This window comes from Paramisgurnus dabryanus, chromosome 3 (assembly GCF_030506205.2).
Source record: "Paramisgurnus dabryanus chromosome 3, PD_genome_1.1, whole genome shotgun sequence".
NCBI lineage: Eukaryota > Metazoa > Chordata > Actinopteri > Cypriniformes > Cobitidae > Paramisgurnus > Paramisgurnus dabryanus.
In genome coordinates this window covers 26,346,499-26,369,385 of record NC_133339.1, presented here as the reverse complement: position 1 = coordinate 26,369,385, position 22,887 = coordinate 26,346,499, and the positions used below count along the sequence as shown (strand labels likewise).

Sequence of the window (22,887 nt, the reverse complement as noted above, 5' to 3'; positions counted from 1 at the left end):
CGGCTGAGGGCAATCGATGCCAGTTTGCAAGAAAAATATCAATATTTAAAACTTTACAAACTAAAATAGATCAAATCCTGTGCGTTTCAGCAAAGAGAGTGCGTCAAGGATGGATTAATGGTTGAGTAAATCATGGGATCATTTTCATTTTTGGGTCCCTTTAAGTCATAGAACATAGGCGTACTTTGATTGGCTGGATAGAAAATGTCTGTTCTGTCATTTAAGTAACAATGCATGTAACACTGTGCTATTTTGGTATTGTCTTATCGAGAAAAATGTTGTGGTAGAATAACTGGATTTTTAAGGGCCTTAGAGAAGATAAGAATCAAACTTGCACACACACAACCAAGCACACATACATATGCAAAGAGATTTTGAGAGGTTCGATACATTAAGCAGGGTTCATTTAGTGCATCCCACTAGTATAGGATGTATTTCATTCAGAAAGCTTTTCCAGAAAGAGACAAAGCCACAAGATGAAAAAGTGGGTGTAAACCTTTTGTTAAGGTGCTTTGTGTCATTCCAACCCTACTGTAGGATGAGCTTGAATGAGAGACTGAAATAAGGCAGGACATAATCACACAGTTGTGTTTGGCATACTTGTGCCAAACATAATTTCAGTCCAATCTCAGCACGGTACAGATCCAGAATGCCAAAGTCCTATGGGCCCACTGAGTTACCATCTGTGTACCACTATACCACTTCTAAGCTTAAAACTCCACTCCCCTTTCTCCTCCTTTCCTTTCTTCTTTTTTTATCCAGCATCTTTACCCTAGTTTTGCTGGTTATTAAAGAAATAGGCAGTGGAGATAGAATCTGAACATTTAGGGTGCACTACAAAAATCAGCATTTTTGTTATTTTATGTTTTTGTTAAAACTGTGGTAAATAATAACACTTGTTTTCTATAATATTTTTTATAAAATGATGTAATTTATGTTTAAATTATGTTTATTTTTTACTGCGTTAGGCTAAAGTACTATTCAACGATCATCCATATTAGAGAAGTCCACTGTAAAAAAAAATCCGTAGAAATTACAATGTTATTGCAGCTGGGTTGCCGGTCACTTACCGTAGATTTACATTTATGTTATTTACTGGCAAGAGTTTATTCAAAGTTAAAAAAATTGAAATATTAACAATTCTTTATCTTTACAGAATAAAACTATACAATAACAGCCTCATGCAAAGCATTCTGGGAACCAGAAATCATCATCAACCTTTTTCTGTTTTTTGCTTCAGATTTTGTTTCCCAGAATGTTTTGCTTGATGCTGTTTTTTTTAGTTTTACTCTGTAAAGACAAAGACTTGTAAATGTTCAATGTTCATTTAACTTTGAACAAAATGTTGCCAGTAAAAAACATACATTTAAATCTACGGTAAGTTACCGGCAACCCAGCTGCAATTTCTACAGATTTTTTTTACAGTGTCCTGTTGTAAAATTACATTACTCCATCTACCCCCGTAAAACTAATTCTGTACGATTTGGGCTTAAGTATTTTTCTCGCTTTAACCAGGTTGAAAGTTACACTACATTATGATTTACTAGAGACATTACAGCATATGACATCGCACTTCATATAAACAGTTTCATCGAATGCTCCGCATTTTCCCGGTTACTCGCCTGGCCAGAAGTTAGCTTCTGGTCTTTTTTTCCTTTATCGGTCTGGCTAGTGACTAAACTGACCTTGGGAACAAATATCATGTCGAAAATAAAAATGTTTCGTTTCCTTTTGATGAGTACAGATGATGAGCATGGATCACTGCAGTACAAAGAGTAGAATTCAAGGATCTATAGCTAAAATTGTATAAATTAATTTTGCACAGTAACGTTAGCTCAGTGTAGTAGTTGACATGCTTTAGCTATAATTTGAAATAATGTCATTTATTTTGCTTGTTATCAGAAATAAACTCCTTTGGAAAACTGTTGTTATTGATTTTTGCGGAAGTCTGCATGAAGATAAAACAAAAGCCGTTTGTTTATGTTGTTGCTGCTGAAACCATCTATATAACCAAAATAACATTATATAAAATTAGCAATCTTTTTCACTTTTCCACAACACTGGAAACCAAATATATTTAAAGTTTATATTCTCTGTACCGAGCTTAAAAGTCAGTCTATGGTGTTCAAATTCTTTTTCGTTTTGGTGTAGAAATTTGCAGGTCAGACATGCTGTGTAGTACAAGACAACGTGTTTTGCATGTTTTTGTGTTTTATGCATTCGTATTCTTATGAATGGAAAGCAAATAGGACACAGTGTAGTGTGTCCCCAAATAACACTTAAAGGGACACTCCACTTCCAGCTCCCCAAGAGATAAAAATTGTTTTTTTTACAGTTTTGGAATCCATTCAACTGATCTCCGGGTCTGGCTGTACCACTTTTAGCATAGCTTAGCACAATCCATTGAATCTGATTAGACCATTAGCATTACGCTCCATAATGACTAAAGAGTTTCGATATTGACTCGTCTGTAGTTACATCGTGTACTAAGACCGATAGAAAATTAAAAGTTGCGATTTTCTAGGCAGATATGGCTAGGAACTATACTCTCATTCTGGCGTAATAATCAATGAATTTGCTGCCGTAACATGGCTGCAGGAGGCGCAATGATATTACGCCAGAGCAAGCAAAACAACAAGTTCAGACAATAGAAAAAACATATCTTGGAAATGTAAACAATGTTTTTTTTTATGAATATGGTTTTGGATGTTTTTATGCTTTTGCCTAAAAAAGCCTAAAAAGTCCCCTTAGTATCTTTCAATAGCAGGGGACAATTTTCGGGGACTACGTAATATCATTGCACCTCCTGCAGCCATGTTACGGCAGCAAAGTCAGTGATTATTATGCCAGAATGAGAGTATAGTCCTAGCCATATCTGCCTAAAAATTCACAACTTTTAATTTTCCGTCGATCTTAGTACACGATGTAACTACAGAAGAGTCAAGTTTTAAATAGAAAAAATATCGAAACTCTTTAGTCATTATTTAGCGTGATGCTAATGGTCTAATCAGATTCAATGGATTATGCTAAGCTATACTAAATGTGGTATGGCCAGGTCTGAAGATCAGCTGAATGGATTCCAAAACTGTAAAAATCTAATGTTTAACTCCAGGGTAGCTGGAAAATGAGCATATTTTCAAAAAAGGTGAATGTCCCTTTAAATCCAAATGTTTAGTGAGAGTTGAAAAAACGGAAATGAATAAGAATGGATAAGGAGACATGATTGATTGATTAAAGTTTACATGAGTTGTGATTGGTCTTAAATTGTGCTTTGCTTGGTATAGGCTGTTTGATTTAGTTATGGGTTGGGTATGCATTACAGAGGGAATGTGATTGCTTAGCAAGAGTTGGCTTGAATTCAGATCTCCTTTTGTTTATGTCTAAAAAGTCAACAACTGGAGTGGAACCAGGATTTGATTGGCTCTTAAGTTATTGGTGGTTCTTTTCATGTGCCATCTCCCACACACATTTCAACATCATCTAATAAAAAACAAACATCTGCTGTGCAAATGAACACACAAAGCCTAATACACAAGTACATAGCAACGTGCACATGCAATCCGGCTTGGTCACTGTCTGCGTCTGACAGGGAAGGTGTGTCGTGTGATTTTTGCTGAACGGGACCAATCGCATATAGGCTAGGAAACGATGGTGCGGTTTTTGGCGTGTGGTGCGAGGCTTGTGAGGCCATATGTCATCTTACACGACATGGTGCTATCAAAACCTTACACTCTAGAATTTCTCATTGGACTGTTCAGAATGTGATACACACTATGAAAACGAGTGTTTACACAACTGCTCTGTGTCATTTAAATTATGCTTATGTTGTAATTAAAGTAGTGATAATGTTTGAGTTATGCGCTAAGTTTGTGGATGTGTGGTGCCAGGTTTTCTATATATTTCATAAGTTTCTGTTTTTCATCTACTGTCTGCACTGATATCTGTTTGCTTGTGGGTGAATAATGGTGTTTGTGTGATGGTTTTGAGCTTGTGTGTGCATCATAGTGTTTGTGTGATGGTGTTGAGCGTCTGGAATGGATCCATGATGGTGTTTGTGTGATGGAGTTGAGCGTCTGGATGCATGATGGTGTTTGTGTGATGGTGTTGAGCATGTGGGTGGGTGAAAGTGTGTAGAGGGTGTGAATGTTTGATAGTGTTTGTTTAATGGTGTTATGTGTGTGGGTGCTTGTTTGTTTTAGTGTGATGGTGTTAAGCATGTGGGTACATGATAATATTTGTGTGATAGTGTTGAGTATGTGGGTGTGTGATAGTGTTTGTGTGATGGTGTTGTTGAGCATGTGGCATGATAGTGTTTGTGTGATGTATCGAGCATCTGGATCCGTAATTGTGTTTGTGTGATGGTGTTAAGCATGTGGGTGCGTAATGGTGTATGTGTGATGGAGTTGAGTGTGTGGATGCGTAATGGTGTTTGTTTGATGGTGTAGAGTGTGTGAATGTATGATAATGTTTTTTTGATGATGTTGAGCATGTGGATGCATGATAGTGTTTGTGTGATGATGTTGAACTTGTGGGTGCATGATGGTGTTTGTGTGATGGTGTTGAGCATGTGGGTGCATAAAAGTGTAGAGGGTGTGAATGTTTGATAGTGTTTGTTTAATGGTGTTATGCGTGTGGGTGCTTGTTTGTTTTAGTGTGATGGTGTTAAGCATGTGGGTACATGATAGTATTTGTGTGATAGTGTTGAGTATGTGGGTGCATGATAGTGTTTTTGTGATGGTGTTGTTGAGCATGTGGCATGATAGTGTTTGTGTGATGGTGTTTAGCATGTGGGTGCATGATGGTGTTTGTGTGGTGGCGTTGAGCGTGTGGATGCGTGATAGTGTTTGTGTGATGATGTTAAGCATGTGGGTGTGTGATGGTTTTTGTGATGGTGTTGAGCATGTAAATGCATGATAGGGTTTGTGTGATGATGTTAAGCATGTGGGTATGTGATGGTTTTTGTGATGGTGTTGAGCGTGTGGATGCGTGATAGTGTTTGTGTGATGATGTTAAGCATGTGGGTGTGTGATGGTTTTTGTGATGGTGTTGAGCATGTAAATGCATGATAGGGTTTGTGTGATGATGTTAAGTGTTGGATGTGTGTGATAGTGTTTGTGTGGTGGAGTTGAGAATGTTGCATGATAGTGTTTGTGTGATTGTGTTGAGCATCTGGATGCGTAATTGTTTTTGTGTAATGGTGTTATGCGTGTGGGTGCTTGTTTGTTTTAGTGTGATGGTGTTAAGCATGTGGGTACATGATACTATTTGTGTGATAGTGTTGAGTATGTGGGTGCTTGATAGTGTTTGTGTGATGTATCGAGCATCTGGATGCATAATCGTGTTTGTGTGATGGTGTTAAGCATGTGGGTGCGTGAAAGTATTTGTGTGATTGTGTTGAGCGTGTGAATGCATGATAGTGTTTGTGTGATGATGTTAAGCGTTTGGATGTGTGATAGACAGTGTTTGTGTGGTGGTGTTGAGCATGTGGGTGCTTGATTGTGTTTGTGTGATGGTGTTGAGCATGTGGCATGATAGTGTTTGTGTGATGGTGTTGAGCATGTGGGTGCATGATGGTGTTTGTGTGGTGGCGTTGAGCGTGTGGATGCGTGATAGTGTTTGTGTGATGATGTTAAGCATGTGGGTGTGTGATGGTTTTTGTGATGGTGTTGAGCGTGTGAATGCATGATAGTGTTTGTGTGATGATGTTAAGTGTTGGATGTGTGATAGTGTTTGTGTGGTGGAGTTGAGAATGTTGCATGATAGTGTTTGTGTGATTGTGTTGAGCATCTGGATGTGTAATTGTGTTCGTGTGATGGTGTTTAGCGTGTGGGTGCTTGTTTGTTTTAGTGTGATGGTGTTAAGCATGTGGGTACATGATACTATTTGTGTGATAGTGTTGAGTATGTGGGTGCTTGATAGTGTTTGTGTGATGTATCGAGCATCTGGATGCATAATCGTGTTTGTGTGATGGTGTTAAGCATGTGGGTGCGTGAAAGTATTTGTGTGATTGTGTTGAGCGTGTGAATGCATGATAGTGTTTGTGTGATGATGTTAAGTGTTTGGATGTGTGATAGACAGTGTTTGTGTGGTGGTGTTGAGCATGTGGCATGATAGTGTTTGTGTGATGGTGTTGAGCATGTGGCATGATAGTGTTTGTGTGATGGTGTTGAGCATGTGGGTGCATGATGGTGTTTGTGTGGTGGCGTTGAGTGTGTGGATGCGTGATAGTGTTTGTGTGATGATGTTAAACATGTGGGTGTGTGATGGTTTTTGTGATGGTGTTGAGCGTGTGAATGCATGATAGTGTTTGTGTGATGATGTTAAGTGTTGGATGTGTGATAGTGTTTGTGTGGTGGAGTTGAGAATGTTGCATGATAGTGTTTGTGTGATTGTGTTGAGCATCTGGATGCGTAATTGTGTTCGTGTGATGGTGTTTAGCGTGTGGGTGCATGACGGTGTTTGTGTGTTGGTATTGAACATGTGGGTGCATGATAGTGTTTGTGTGATGGTGTCGAGTGTCTGGATGCATGGATGTGGTGTGAATGTTTCTGTAATGCTTAATCCACCTGTATGAGAAATATCTTTAGTCAATAAATATTTCTAATGCTAAAAGTTTATTCTTGTTATCCATGAATTTTGTAATGTATTGTTTTCCAGAAAGTCACAAATAATATAAGTGGTTTAATTAAGCACTGTATCTAGATGAACATTGCTGTTTATTGTTGTTATATTATTGCATATTTTTTTCTAAAGTGGATGTGTGACTGCTAGCATTGGGGTTTGTGTGCTGATCACTGATATGCACTTATTTGTTGATATGTTGATTGTAAGGAGTCTGCTACTATATATTTGTATGTGGTGTGTGTTGTACGTATGAGCAGGAGTTTGCGGTGCTGACCAAAGAGCTGAATGTATGTCGAGAGCAGCTGCTGGAGAGAGAGGAAGAGATCGCTGAGCTCAAGGCAGAGAGAAACAACACACGGGTCAGTAACTCCATAACCATCATCTGTGTGCGATTGTTCAAACCTCATGTCCTCTTTATATCTTTCGTCTGTGTTTGCGCTTTCATATTTATGTGAAATGTTTTGGTTGGGGTGTAATATCTCACACCTTGCCTATATATAGTAATGGCTGATGCTAATTTTCACATTGTGTACTCCATTGTATATTTCACTTGTAAGTGAATGTAAGTGAATTTCTGTGTACACACACACACACATATTTTTATTTTACTTTAGCTTACCTTTTTTGTATACCAGGGTGGTTTAAATGCATGCTTTTGTTAAGTAAATAATTCTATAAACCATAATTTTAGCTTATATTTAACCAAACGTTTGACATAGAGAACATCCAGTAACCCGTGTGACAACTAGCCCCAGTCTCTTCTATATATTCTCATATTCTCGCTTTGTCTTTTTCTGTCTCATGCTGTGTAGCTCCTGCTGGAGCATCTGGAGTGTCTGGTATCTCGTCACGAGCGTTCTCTGAGGATGACTGTGGTGAAGAGACAAGCTCAGTCTCCTGCTGGAGTCTCCAGTGAGGTTGAGGTGCTCAAAGCCCTCAAGTCTCTGTTTGAACATCACAAAGCCCTGGATGAAAAGGTCAGCAACCCCATCATGCCCATGTCCTACACCATCTCTTGATGTAATGCAATGAGCAGGATGAAAATGATTAAGTGATGCTGCAAATAATTTCACACGCGCCTGTCGTTTTAAAGCCTTGAGTGACCTTGTCTGTGAAATCCAGGTCTCATAATCTAATTATGAGATTAAGAAGCATCAAAGTTTGATTTCACTCATTGATTTCACATTGATTTGACATGGCATTAGTTAGTATTAAAGAAATCAAGGTTATATTTTCACAGTTTGTTCTTTACATTATGTAGGAGGATTTTATGTAGAAAACGGTAAATCATAAAAAAAACTATTTTGTCTTATATGCTGTTATTTCTTCAACACAAAAGGAGCAATGTTTAAAAAAAATCTTTAGAAAGCTGTTGGCATACAATGACAGATTACAGCGACCATAGCTTTCATAATGTAGTCCTTATAACTGTATTACCTGACTCGCTGTATTCCAGGTTTAAAGATTTATGTGAGCAACAGATCGAAAAGTCTTGACACTAAAATGTCCATGAGCCTGAGCCACTAGGGTCACCCAAAAGTGTGCCGATAATAAGGACTCCATTGATAATGTCAAAGTTGCATTGTCAGGACAGATCAAATGCTCAGATAAACAATTTATATATATATATATATATATATATATATATATATATATATATATATATATATATATATATATATATATATAATATATATATATATATATATATATATATATATATATATATATATATATATATATATATATATATATATATATATATATATATATATATATATTGTTTCCTATCTCGGCCGGTAACTTCTTTTTGGAAGGCGCACAATGTGAAGCTCCTCAAAAGGTGCATTTAGCCCGTCATATGTGTGGCTCGTCATGTCAAAAATATGTGTTCGATGCAGACGCTTCAAAGGAGTTTATGATAAAAGAGACACTCACGTTTGCCAGATACTCGCTTAAAGGACAAGTTCGGTATTTTAGTCTTAAAGCCCTGTTTTCAGATTGTTTATGATGAAATAGAATGGTTTTGACTGAAATTTTGACATTTGCGGCTGCCCTGAGAATTTTCGCGTGTTTGTGTTTCACCTCACACCTCTACAATGTGTTTAATGGTGCACTGGAACAATCCTTCCTAAAATGCATTAAACTTTCGTTTACAAAGACGTGAAACTCACCGAGTGGTCAGGGGTGTTCACTGGTATGCGCACACAAAAATCGCTGCAAAAGACGCATTCCAACTGGTTTTATTGTAGTTTTTGCCAACTCCATTGACTTGTATTAGATGTCCTGTGAGGTACGGTATTACTCTGCGCCGGGAACTTTGTTTCTATTCTTGCAATTGGCAATGGCGGATTAGCGCCACCACCTGGGCTGGAGTGTATATTATTCAAGCTCTAAGCAGAAAAATGTACGGGTGTGAGGCGTTTGGAAAAATAGGTCCACAAGTTGACAACGAATGCTAAAACAGCTGTTGGAAAGGATCTTTTGCAGCGATTTTTGTGTGAGCATATCAGTGAACACCCCTGACCACTCGGTGAGTTTCACGTCTTTGTAAACGAAAGTTTAATGCATTTTAGGAAGGATTGTTTCAATGCACCATTAAACCCATTGTAGAGGTGTGAGGTGAAACACAAACATCTGAAAATTCTCAGGGCAGCCGCAAATGTTGAAATTTCAGTCGAAACCATTCTATTTCACCATAAACAATCTGAAAACAGGGCTTTAAGTCTAAAATACCGAACTTGTCCTTTAAAGCAACACTAAAGAGTTTTTGCTCTTTGCTCCCCCTACAGGTTAGAAGCGTAATTGTTCAAAAACTGCAGCATAGCTGGCTCTGATTGGATTGTAGGTCTCCCGTAAAGAAAGTTTTTGTAGTTTTGTAGTAACTACAGGACTGCGCTTGACTGATGGTTGTAAAAAATGTAAAAAAAAAAGGCTGATAGAGGGCTGCAAAGCGAATATGAAAGTGCCATTCACCCTGTTTCGAGTGGATGAATGACTGAAACTTTTTTGGAAACGTTATTTTTAGGTGAAAAAAACTCTTTGGTGTCGCTTTAATCTCATGTGTAATCAGAGTTTAGCGTTAAGTGAGTGTCTTGCGAGTATTTTGTGAACGTGAGCGTCTCTTTTATCACGAATCCTTTCAATGCATGTGCAGCAGGCACATATTTTGACATGACACATGATACACTTAGGTTCACATGACGCATCAACTCATATTTTGACTTGAGGAGCCACACACGACACATGATTTTGAATTCACGCCCGCCGGAAGTGAAGTCACCGGCCCCCACCGTATCTCTGCATATTAATCAGAAAAAGGAGAGTTAATTAAAAACAAAAATGTAATTGTAACCGAACTGTAGCTTTAAACCCTGATCAGCATTGTGCAAATGTAAACGGCTAGATGTTTGAAGAGCAACTTCGCCTATAAAAAGCAATTGTTTTTTGTTTTGACAGGCTGATTCATTGTCTATTCTTTCTTTGTCCCTCAGGTGCGTGAAAGATTGCGTGTGGCTTTAGAAAGAGTCGCTGTTCTAGAGGAAGAGCTGGAGGCATCTACAAATGAGGTGAACATTGTGTTTTCTTAATACGTCTGTACCCATCGTCTGTGTTTGTCTGGTCTGTGTGGGTCTCTGTTGCTTATGTTTCTTTGTTTGTTGTCTTTAGGTTCTGTCTTTGCGGGATCAAATTAAAAGGAGAGAACGGGGTTTGGACAATGGAAAGGAAGTGAGTCAAAATTGTGATTTGAATCTCGTTTTTTTTTATATATATTTGTTTCCTATACATTACTTTATTTTTGAACTGTTTTCATGCAGCGGCTCCCCAACGGTCCCTCCTCCATCTTGGATGATGGAGAGATCGACAGGCAGAGAGAGGGAGAGATAGAGAGACAAAGAGCAGAACTTTCTCAGTTAAAGGAGAGACTGGCTCTTATGTGCAGACAGGCGAGTATATGTGCTTATGTGCAATGTATATGCAGCGGCTTCCAGTGAAATATGAGAACACCAAACAGCATTTTTTGTAATTTTCCCAAAAGTTTCACAAAATGCAATCCAGAAAAATGTTCTACTTCAAATATATCAAATGAAAGAACAAACAAACAAACAAAACCGAAAAAAAAAAAAAACTTTTCATCCTATCTATATTTTTTCTCTGCTTATAAACTCTTAAATATGGGTATTTTCTTTAAAAATAAAAATTTACCAAAAAGCTGAAATAATTGCATTTTTGTGAAGGAATTTTGTTAGAGATCAGGGGCCGTATTCACAAAGAATTTTAAGGCTAAAAGTAGCTCCTAACTGGCGAATTTAGGAGCAACTCCTAAAAATAATGGGCGTGTCACTCCTAAATTTAGGACTCCTAAATTTTTTCACTAAGAGTAATTCACAAAGCATTTTAGCCCTAAAAGTAGCACCTAAGTCTGGGACAGCTTAAAAGAAGTCGAGAGGACTCCTAACTCACTAAGACCTATTCACAAAAGATCTTAAAATGCCTTAGGTGCTGATCCTCCTTAACATGGACAGTTTCACCAACTCAAAAGCATTGCACATAACACTTAAAAGCACACTTTAATGTAAGCATATTGTTTATGACATTTGTTTCATAATTCATTACATTCATGACAAGCAGGAAGTTTTTTAGAATTACATGAAACAATAATGATATTAAATATTTAATATTATAGGCATACCTGTTGCCATGCTAGTCTGTTTAAAGGCTGCAATCTCAACCCTCTACTGCGATTGTAATGCATATACCACCGCCTCTCACATTCGTCCGGGGTCCGCGACATAAGTGGGAATGTTGCATTGATCTGAAACAAATCCTCTCCCATCAGTAATGCGCGGGTTGATCGGAAATGAGCGGATGCATGTGGTCACCCGCGGTCACGAGTCATCCAAAAATATTTTTAATGATATTCGGGTCGCGTTCGGTCGGGTCGTTTGAAATAAAGATGGCAATTAACTATTAAACAATTACTACTTAAAAAAAATGCTGGCCAGGGAGCGGGTCGGGTACACTATTTATTTTTTATTTTTTGCGGTCCGAGTTGCGGGCGGGTTAGTTGAAAACGTTGGTCGGGTGCCAGTTGTTTTGTACATTGACCCGCGCATCACTTTCTCGCATGTCTCACGCTTAGTTTTGCTTGATATCTCAGTGCCGAATTTCCCTTTTATTACGTTTCTTTTTTCCAGCACCAACTGGGCCAGCAGCAGTAACTGATCCTGCATCCATTTGGGCTTTCTTTTGGCGAGTTCCACCATCATTTATTTATTACATTAGGCAGGCTTCTTTAATATGGGCAACATTTCCTTGCTTTAAGTAGTCTATTTAGGCTAATAGGATGTACATTAATTAAGCAAGTGTTAATGCAATGTCGTTTTTTATTATTAGGCAATTGGCGGTTTTCATTTGTATTAGGCTTGATTTAATTTAATTTAATTCACGACTTTTCTTTAATATATGCATTTCGATGGCATTACTATTATTATTATTTTGTATAGGACACAGACATATTTCGATATTGTAATTCCATGATTTGGTGCGTCTGTGTTATGTTCCGCATGACAGCCCTGTCATCTAACAACCAATCACCGTGGTCATTGCGAGGCAGCTCGTGCATGAGAATTGACGTCATCCGTAGCAACGAAGACTCACTCTTAGTTTAGGAGTTATCATTTTTCCTTACTAAAAGTAGGTCTGAAAGGCGTTGTGAATAACTTTTAAGAGAAAACTCCTAGCTAAAATCTTTTAGTGCGATTTAGGAGTACTCTTAGTGATAAGATAAAATGCTTTGTGAATACGGCCCCAGATTCAGAACGATTATAAAAACATACACAGAGTATAACATTTGTAAAAAAAAAAACAGATTTTCTTTAGTATTTTTTATAAATTGGGTAACTTCTTACAAATGTAGATGTGTTACATTGACCATGTTAATGTTTGTGGACACTGTAGCACACAAGAGATCTGTTATCCTACAAAGTTGCTTTAAAGCGATGTCTATTTTTTGATATAATTATATAAAAATGTATTTCTTTAGTGTTTTCACAATAGAGTAGTAAGGGCACATAAAAATGAAATATATAGAATATATGCAGATAAAACTTGACCTTGAAGCATTTATCATTAGGTTTTGCAGACTTATGGAATCAATGCTAGCTGGACTGCATGCTTGTTAAAGAGAAAGGGGAATATAAGGGGAAAAGAAGACTACGCAATTCACATTACATCTGAAGTTAAAGGGGACATTTCACAAGACTATTTAAGATGTCAAATAAGATGTCTTTGGTGTCCCCAGAGTACATATGTGAAGTTCAAAGATAATTTATTATAGCATGTTAAAATTGCCACTTTGTAGTTGTGAGCAACAATGTGCAGTTTTTAGGTGTGTCCTTTTTAATGCAAATGAGCTGATCTCTGCACTAAATGGCAGTGTCGTGGTTGGATAGTGCAGATTAAGGGGCAGTATTATTTCCTTCTGAAATCACAAGGGGAGACAAATTTCAATTACCTTTTTTTCACATGCTTGCAGAAAATGGTTTACCAAAACAAAGTTATTGGGTTGATCTTTTTCATATTTTCTAGGTTGATAGAAGCACTAGGGACCCAGTTAGCACTTAAACATGAAAAATGTCAGATTTTCATGATATGTCCCCTTTAACTCTTTATCAGTGGGTTAAAAACAAAATATAAATATAAATTGAAATACAAGAGAGAAGATAAAAAGTGCAAAGCCAAATCTTTACCATTAGTTGTTTACTAGAATTTTGGCCCCCATTTTAATATTCAAGTTGTATGCATTTACTTCTAATGTAGTGTTAGAAGGCATAGAGAATGATATGACACATTTTGAATGAGAAGGTTCCAGTTAGCCAGGCAGACGGAGAACTGGCATTCTTATGGTTGCCATAGAGATACAGGATGAGAGGAGATGCTGAGCAAAAGATTGTGTCATATTTTTGCTGCCCTCTGGTGGATGTCAACAGCATTGCAAGGTTGCAAAAGAAAAGAAAAATGTTTGCAAGGCTGTTGGAATGCGTCCAGGTTTCGTGGGCTTGTTTGTGCTCATGCATTCGAGTGCACAGGTTAACATCTGAACCATGTTTACTAATGCACAGGTTGGTGAGATCGAGGAACAGCTCACAACTGCCAGAAGGGAATTGGCTAAATCTGAAGAAGCCAATCAGAAGCTTCAAAGGGACGTGAAAGAGGTGGGTTAAAGGATAGGTCTCATCAAACCCTCTCCAAAACAAACTCAAGTGACCCAGTTCAAGCAACAACCACGTTGTTTTTTTTTTTTTGTGGACCCCACCTCTTTTTTTATTTATATGGTTTTTTTGTCCCGATGCTGTGATTAAACGCTGGTAAACTGCTGTGGATATTGATGGGTGTGCCTGACAGCTGAATCAAGATCAATCAGACTGCCAACAAAATAATCAGCTGTCTATCTGACATTCCTCAGTGGAAGAAGTCTAATTTTCTGTATAATAGAAGCACGCAGTTTTCTCCTGCGGTAACACAATGACTTGCCAACTTGGCAACAGCGTCCGTTTCATGTCACCGACTCACTACTTATGGAATTTTCCGGAATTGCCTGTAGCTACTGTGCTGGCTTTGCGTTCCTCTTATCTTGGTTGCCTCCAGTAGATTTTTAGCTTATAATCTGCCTTGACTGCTATAAAGCACAGTCCCAATAATGGAGAGTGAAGGGGGTTTTCCTGAGTTACCAAACAGCTCCTGTTGTTTTTCGTCGCTGTGCATTTAAACACTTATTTCTCCTCCCTCAGAGCAATTATGTCATGTACGAAACAGCCCTTTTTGTTTTGCAATAACGGTTTACAGTCAGCTCTGTTAAATATAAACAGTTACCATTAGAAACATTGTTTACTGCTGTCTAGACGCTCGCCCAAACATAATGGCGTGTCTGCATGTACACAATGTTTGCGTGTTTGTATCTTAGTGAACCATACCAACCAAATGTTCTTCTTTTATCTCATATATTATGTACCGCTCCCTCAACCTCAGGCGCTGTGTCAAAGAGAGGACATGGAAGAGCGGATCACCACCTTAGAACGCAGGTAATCTCTATCACCTGCTGACGATTAAACCCAATTTCACTGAGGTTCGTGTGAGCTCTGTGTCATGTGGAATGTTTGCATCGCTGTAAGCGGAAATGTGCCCGGACGGCACTTTTCAATGACATGAAAGAAAGGCAGATTTGATTTATCAAGCGCCCCTCTTTAGCTCTCTGTGTGTTTGCGTTTGTGTGCAGGTACCTCAGTGCCCAGAGGGAGGCAACCTCTCTCCATGACATCAAAGACAAGCTGGAGAATGAGCTTGCCAGCAAAGAATCTTTATACAGACAGGTACAAGAGTGAAATCATGTACAGACACACACAAAAGGTGTAAGAGCTAGTTCAGAGCCTATTAACAGTTTGTTTATCAGTGAAAACGTATGGGTTTATTTTCAGGGAATGAAAATTCCAGGAATTTTTTAAAAATGTTTTGGTAACGCTTCTATTTGTTAACATTAGTTAATACATTAAAGGTGCCATATAATAAAAAACTTTATATACCTAGGCACAGATGACTAATAAGAGCTCTGTACATGGTAATGACATATCGTGAGCATCAAACATGTTTGTTTCCTTATTTTTATGTAAACTTCAATATAACACCGATTGTGATGTCACAGTCGAGATGTACGCCCCCAATATTAAATTACACATTAAATTAATTACAAAGTTGTTAAAATGCTAAAAACAGAGTTGTGACTGCTGAGTTAGCGCTACATGCTAGCTAATGCTTTGCTAGCGTTAGGCTGAAGTTCTACTATTGACTTTAAAGTTACGTTTTGCGCAGGTCCATACATAAAAAAAAACCAAACTGTTTAGAGAAATGTCTATTAACAATCTCTAAACAGTTTGTTGTTCCTTAAAATCTGTATTTTTGTCTGATACAGGCTCAAACATTTAAGGTCTGTTTACTAATGTGAGCTACTGGAATGAGCCTCAGAGCATAGCAGAACCAATCAGAGCACAGCTCAACATTATTATTCATGATCCTTTCAAAATAGGGCAAAAATAGTTCATTTCATTCAAATGACAAATCCTAGGGTTGTAAATGGACAGGTGCAATGTTTCTGGATAATTTTTTTGCCCTTAATAAAGTTACATACCTTCTATAAATATCAAAGAACAATTTAACATTATTTCAATGCAATTTTTGGCACCTTTAACTAAAACTATATAGGAAAAAGCAATATTGCTTCTTAATTTTGTAGTCCTTGTTAATATTCATGTTAGTTCATTGTGCATTGACCAATGTTAACAGTTACAACTTTAGATTTTAAAAATGTTAGTGCTGTGGAAGTGTTGTTCATTGTTAATTCATGTTAGCTAATACATTAAAGGCGGAGTCCACGATGTTTGAAAAACGGTTTGGAAAAGGAGACGGGCCGACTACCAAAACACACTTATAGCCAATCAAATCAAATCAAATGTCGGGTTGCGTATGTGTGGGGCGGGTCTATCAACGGAATGTCCAGATTCTATTGGGGTAGGGGCGTGTTTGTTTAGGCGATTTCAAATATCAACACTGGCTTTCAAACATCATGGACTCCGCCTTTAAGTAATGTTAACGAAATAAAACAACCCTAATGTAAATTGTTACTTATGCTTTATTTAAAAGGATTTCTGTTCAATTTTACGCAAATCATATTTTTCTCACAAATTACCTATCGAGGGGCGAGAAGAGGGCGAAATTTAGATTCATCTGATATATATATATGAATAAAATGCTGCCAAACCAACATTTTATTCAATTTGGAGTTATTAATGATCCAACCATGATCATTTTTTTTGTTCTGGCCCTCCTGTAAAGTTGTTGAAATGTCATTTACGCCCCTCTGGTTCTCACCCTGTGAAGCATTATAGGAGTGTGTGCGTTCATTTCAATACTTAGATTTGAAAATGTGATGTTTGAAAAAGTACCAATAGTTATTTGTTACTAACCCAAAGCTTAAGACAAACAGCCGTTGCACTTTTGACTGTGATTAGACCAAAATATGTATACATATTTCTTTACATTTACGAATATATCTGTTTATTAAACTTTCCATAGCATTACATAAATGATCCATTAAAACAAGCTTATACAGTATACTGACTGTTCCTTTGAAATCAAATTGTAAAAAGATTTTATTTTCTTCGATCAAACACCCTTATGGAGGACCGCAAGAGTCATGCAAAATGTAATAAAGAACTTCAATATTTAATAACTACCTGGACAATAAAAATAGAAATTAATAGATTTGTTTAAAAATTCATTAATTAATCTATAAATAAATAGGAAAGTTACAAAAAAATCATTATGTAAAATTTTTTAGGCAATAAAAAGTGAGATTATAAAAATAATGTAGAAATGAAATATTAATCCATTAATAAATAGTTCAAATAAATATAACAATTTACAAAAACAACATAAAACACTCAATAAGTTCATCATTTTAAATTGCATTTACAAATTCTTAATTAAATAATGGAATTTCTAAATGTATTTCAAAAAGCGATTAAAAAAGAGAAATAAATAACTGGATTTATAAATTGAACTACAAATACAGGTTTAAATGAGGCATTTAAAAGGGCATTTCCGTTTAACATTTCTGTTTTCATTTTCCCGATGGTTCTTCTTTTCGCTATTCAATTTGCTTTTCGTTTTAGCCTCTCTATTTAGCGTTTCCGTGACTCTTTGGGTCCTCATCCGTGATCTATAAATCTGCGCATGATGTACAATCAGAGGCAATCAGCGAGCTTGTTACATCCACCTGGCCATAGCTAATTTGCATTTCTCATTTGACCATTTGCAAGGACCCAAAGAGACACGGAAAAGCTCACTTTTTAATAATCTCACTTTTTATTGCCTAATAAAATTTTACATAATTATTTTTTTGTAACTTTGTCTATTTATTCATAGATGAATTAATGAATTTTTAAACAAATCTATTAATTGCTATTTTTATTGTCCAGGTAGTTATTAAATATTGAAGTTCTTTATTACATTTTGCATGACTCTTGTGGTCCTCCATACACCCTGGTTGTAATACGCTTCTATATATTTATAGTTACATATACCCTTGAATCGTGTAAATTTACCTGATATTTTAGTTCTTTAGTATTATTTGTGGGTTTTAAATATAGATTTATGGTATGTATAGCATTTGTTGCCTGATTTATTATTGAGCGTTTTTTTTTTACATATTTCAGATGTATTAACGTAACTTAAACTATTTATACATACAGCATTTCACCTGAGTATATTTAATGTTCTTTTATTTGACAAAACTTACATATTTCCTAAAACTAAGCCTGTTTTTTGTGTATTATGGTGTTTTTATTGTCTTCCTGCCTCATTGTTCTGTCACTCTCGTTCCCCACAGAGTGAAGAGAAGAACCGGCAGCTCCAGGAGCGTCTGGATGATGCAAAGCAAAAGCTACAGCAGACCCTCCAGAGGGCCGAGACGCTGCCTGAGATCGAGGCCCAGCTTGCCCAAAGGGTGGCGGCACTCAACAAGGTGTGCAGTCTTGTTCATATCTGTAACGATTTCGGAAAAAGAACTGGTTTTAAAATTCACCTGGAAAACAGGTTCAAATTATGATGTGTTGAACGGGTGCATTATCATACTGAGTTAACATATTGAATATTTAATTTCTGAGCTGTTCATTTGTCAGGAGTTGTGATAAAACTCTGTCTTGCTTAGGCGGAGGAACGTCATGGCAACTTTGAGGAGCGACTGCGGCAGTTGGAGGCACAACTGGAGGAGAAGAATCAGGAGTTACAGAGGGTGAAAAATTCTGTCATAATCTTTAATAATTTTAATAATTGTTCTCTGTTAGTTTAGCATATTCTGTGTATTAACTCTGTGTTTCTTTCTCAGGCGAGGCAGAGGGAGAGGATGAATGACGAACACAATAAGCGTCTCTCTGACACGGTGGACAAGCTTCTGTCAGAGTCCAATGAAAGACTTCAGCTGCACCTGAAGGAGAGAATGGCTGCCCTGGAGGAGAAGGTGCGATGATTCATACGTCACTAAACTCCTGATACAGGCTCAGTTCAGCGTTGATTTCCTTGAAAGCTATGAATACGCATAAGAAATCGAAAAATAGCCTTGACATTTTACAGCGTCTTTGATGTTTCCTTCAAAATCCAGATGTTGCTTAAATTATGTGTTGTGGAATTTTAGCCGCATCAAATAATACTCACTAGGAGCAAAAGTCAAGGATCACACAGACACACTGTCGACAGAATTTTCTTTGTCTGAATTTTAGATATTCTGCAGAATAGGCTCTCACCCCCGTGGTGCAAGAAGTTTAAAAACCTAAGAGCCCCGATCACAAGGCTGAACACATATTTATAGCAAGATGCTGAAACACGTATAATCATCAGTTACCACGTCATTTAGAGAAACAACCTTCAATTTGTCACTGATTAAGAAACAAACAGTTAAACATGAATTTAATGACATCATAAAACATATGTCTTGTTCTCAGTAAACTCTACCGTTTACTGGGTTTCTAGCTTAATGATTCATTCGTTATCTTATCATATAGGACTGCACATGATGTTTAAGTCCTTGGACATTTGTACTTGCTGAAAAGACAGAAAGAGCATAATTCTGTACGTTAGCAGAAAAACATGATTCTTATGTAAAACACACTCAATGAACTTTGTAATTAAAAAATGAAAAATAGGATGAAAAATAAAGCATAATAATATGAAAAGAAAGCATAATAAAATCCTCCACTACACTCCTCCCTTTTTATGATTTATTCATAACTTCATTTACTGTCATCGTTACGTAGCTCTGTTTATTACCCTTAACCATAGTGTGCATATAGTTCTGTGCAGTTAGAAAAGTAAAAATGCACACACACATAGTATGATCATGAACCTCATTTTTGAAAGAAGAAGAATAGTTCGTTTTCTTGAAGAAATTGAGCACAGTTAGAGTTGGGGTCGTGAGCCCTGAGCACAGTTAGAGTTGGGGTCGTGAGCCCTGAGCACAGTTAGAGTTGGGGTCGTGAGCCCTTGTTGATTAATTTCCTTTGTAGGTTCGGGTTTGGTAGGACCACACGGTGCAGTCGTGCCAAGCTATCCTGCTTTCTTGTTCGAATGAAATTATCTTAGTGTCTAAATTAATGTGGGGTCTCAAAGCTGGTGTTGTAATTACAGTTATTAAGCTGCAAGCGTCGTGTCGATTACCCACATTAAAGATGTCGTGTGCGTGTGTCCAAACCAAACCCAGAATACTGGAGTCGTCCTCCAATACTTTGTGAGCTTTTGCAGTTCTCTCGTGTCGTTCTTCGTATAAACTTGCAGCATACAGGTATCTGTGGTTCCCACCAATACGAAAAAGTGGTCCGTAGCAGTCGACTAGCCGTCCTCCCTTTGGTTTACACCTTGCAGTCCAGGACCAACCCTCCGGCAATGGGCAGCGTGCACCCATGTGGCACGCTCCGCGACCTTCACAGCGGTATGAGTCGTCAGCAGAACCTGAAATGGCCCCTCCCTCCCTTTGGTTTTCCAGGATTTCCTCCTGAGGTTCTTTACCACCACGTAATCCCCTGGTTTGATGTTGTGTAATGGTTCTTCTACTGGATGGGGTAGGGCTGATTTAACCTGCTTTGGAGATATTTTGAAATACAGAGGACATAGAAATACAATATTGCAACATGTCATTTTCATTTTGAAGAGTATCGCATGTCACCGTGGTCCCCATGTGTCAACCTAGCAAAATGGGAATAAAAATGTTTAGGTAAGCAAGGTTTTTGATTTGGACCCATCCAAATCCCTTCAGGAGTTTTGGTTGCTCCACACGATTTCCATAGAGCTATTTCTGTTGGAAGAGAAAATGTTTGCATGCTTATTAGTAACTCCTGTGGTGTTTCGGCTTCCTTTTCCTGGGAAATCTGTGTAAGAGAAACGTTTTTGTTAGTAGTCATGAGAGATGCTTCCGCATCCGTGCGTGCATTTCCTCTGGAGATCACGTCCTGTTCCTTGGTGTGTGCTTTGCATTTGCACACAGCTATTTGAGAAAGGAGTAAAATTTGTTATAGGAGAGAAACTGTCAGTAAAATCAGCAGTCAATGTAAATGGTTATAGATTGATTAGTAGCAAGTTGACAAGCTTGTGTTAGTGCATGCAATTCAGCCACCTTTGCAGATTTTTTGAGGTGGTAAGCATCCGGATTTCACTACTTCAAAGTCAGACACAACTGCCCACCCCATCCTATTTATGCCTCTGTCATCTCTGGAAGAGGAACCATCCACATAATATGTGAGGGTGCATTTAGGTATGGGTGTGTCAGCAAGGTCAGGCCTTGGTGTGCATACTTCCCGTAGGGCAGACAAACAACAATGTGGTGTACCTTCATCAGGTGTAGGTAACAATGTCGCCGGGTTTAGCACTGTACATCTTTCAACTGTGACATTAGACATCTGAAACAATGCACAGGAATAACGCAGCCATCTTGCTGCAGACAAGTGAGATGTGCGCTGTTCAAGCCCTGAGACATCCTGGTAGGCCCCTGGCCACCGCATCAAGGCGTCCTGAAAAATATGCAACTTGTCTCAACTTGTCACCATGTTCTTGCAACAAAACAGATGTCATACAGCCATTTCTTTCATCCACCATTTGAATAAAAGGCTTTTTTTTTTTTTTTTTTTTGGATATGGCAGCCCCAAAGTGGGTGCCTGCTGTAATGTCTGTTTTAGTTCCCCAAATGCCCTTTCAGCCTTCTCTGTCCATTCTACCTTCTCTGATGGTGCCAAAGGTTTCTCATAAATCATGTCATGCAATGGTTGTTGCATCTCAGAATAATTAGCAATAAAAAGTCCTGCAATATGATGTCATGCCCAAAAATGACATTACTTGTTTCTTTGTGATGGGTTTTGGTATATTAGCTATTGCCTCTATTCTCTTTGGAGAGAGAGACTTACCCATAGGTGTAATTTCGTGTCCTAGAAAGGTTACTTTCTGGACAGAGCACTGTACCTTTTTGGGGTTGACCTTGTGGCCCTCCTCAGCTAGATGAGTGAGCAGCCGTATGGTGTTGTCTGTGCACGACTGCTGAGTCGGTGCCGCCACCAAGAGGTCATCCACGTACTGCAATAAAACAACATCATCATCCAACACAAGTGTCTGTAATGAACAATGCAAGGCGGAGTTATAAATCGTGGGGCTCTCGCTATACCTCTCAAATGTAAAAGCAAACCAAAACTGGCTATCAGGTTGGACAGGAACACTGAAAAATGCATTCGAAATATCCACTACACTCCTCACTCCAGAAAACCACTTGCTGTCAGCTGGTATCTGTGAGACAATTGTGTAAGGGTTTGGCACATTGGGTGCCCTTACCTGTACCGCAGCATTTACTGCTTGGAGGTCTTGAACAAACCTCCACTCTGTGGGCTGACCTGCTTCTCTGACCTTTTGTACAGGAAAAATTGGTGTTCTTACAGGTGAGTGTGGGCAGGGAACAATTATCCCTTTCTCCAATAAGGCCTCAAATACTGGCCTTATTCCCTCACGCGCCTCCCTTTTCAGAGGGTATTGAGGTTTACATGGTCTGTAATCACTTTTTGGGGTGATAACTACTGGTTCACACCCTTTAATCAAACCCACATCGTATTTATCTTTAGCCCACAGGTGGTCAGGTACATTGTCAAAAACCTCTTGCGGTAAATCAATGCTAGCACACGTCATGTGCGCTGGCAAAATGTTTTGTGAATTTGAGTCTACAGAGACAGCTTTCTGAATTACAACTCTCTCTCTCTCTCAGCAATGAAAAAAGAAACACAACTTCTCCTGTGTGCCGTTATCTGCTCTGAGAACTGCACGTTATCTGACAACATTTCCCAATCAACGGCCTCGCTGCAGGCTTTTGCAAATTCACCTGCTTTTTCCCATGGCTGACTGGTATTCTTTGCAATAGAAACATGGGGTACCGAATTTTCAACATCAAAAATTTGTTCTTGCTTTTCTGTCAATTTTACGAGTGCCACACACCATGAGTCATTCCAGCATATGTGGGTTATTGTCAAGCCCTCGGTTTTTATAGAGAACCACTTTTCTTCCCACTCTCGCTCTGCTGTCTCAACAACATGAGCCGTGCAATGCATGTTATCAACTGGAATGACCTCGCTGGTCTGTGGCAATCTTATCTTCCCTTCAGCAAACAATTCTTCACTCTGGAAGGCC

General features: G+C 38.1%; 1 protein-coding gene across 1 annotated transcript in view; it reads left to right on the top strand.

Moving 5' to 3' along the window:
* ppfia3 (PTPRF interacting protein alpha 3) overlaps positions 1-22,887 on the top strand; it is a 54,162-nt gene that overhangs the window by 8,746 nt on the left and 22,529 nt on the right. Inside the window, exons 3-13 of the mRNA XM_065278385.2 lie at positions 6,882-6,983; positions 7,437-7,601; positions 10,119-10,193; positions 10,294-10,353; positions 10,443-10,571; positions 13,749-13,841; positions 14,656-14,708; positions 14,903-14,996; positions 18,068-18,202; positions 18,389-18,472; positions 18,566-18,697. Coding sequence (XP_065134457.1) covers positions 6,882-6,983; positions 7,437-7,601; positions 10,119-10,193; positions 10,294-10,353; positions 10,443-10,571; positions 13,749-13,841; positions 14,656-14,708; positions 14,903-14,996; positions 18,068-18,202; positions 18,389-18,472; positions 18,566-18,697 — 1,122 coding nt within the window. The remainder of the gene's footprint in view (positions 1-6,881; positions 6,984-7,436; positions 7,602-10,118; positions 10,194-10,293; positions 10,354-10,442; positions 10,572-13,748; positions 13,842-14,655; positions 14,709-14,902; positions 14,997-18,067; positions 18,203-18,388; positions 18,473-18,565; positions 18,698-22,887) is intronic.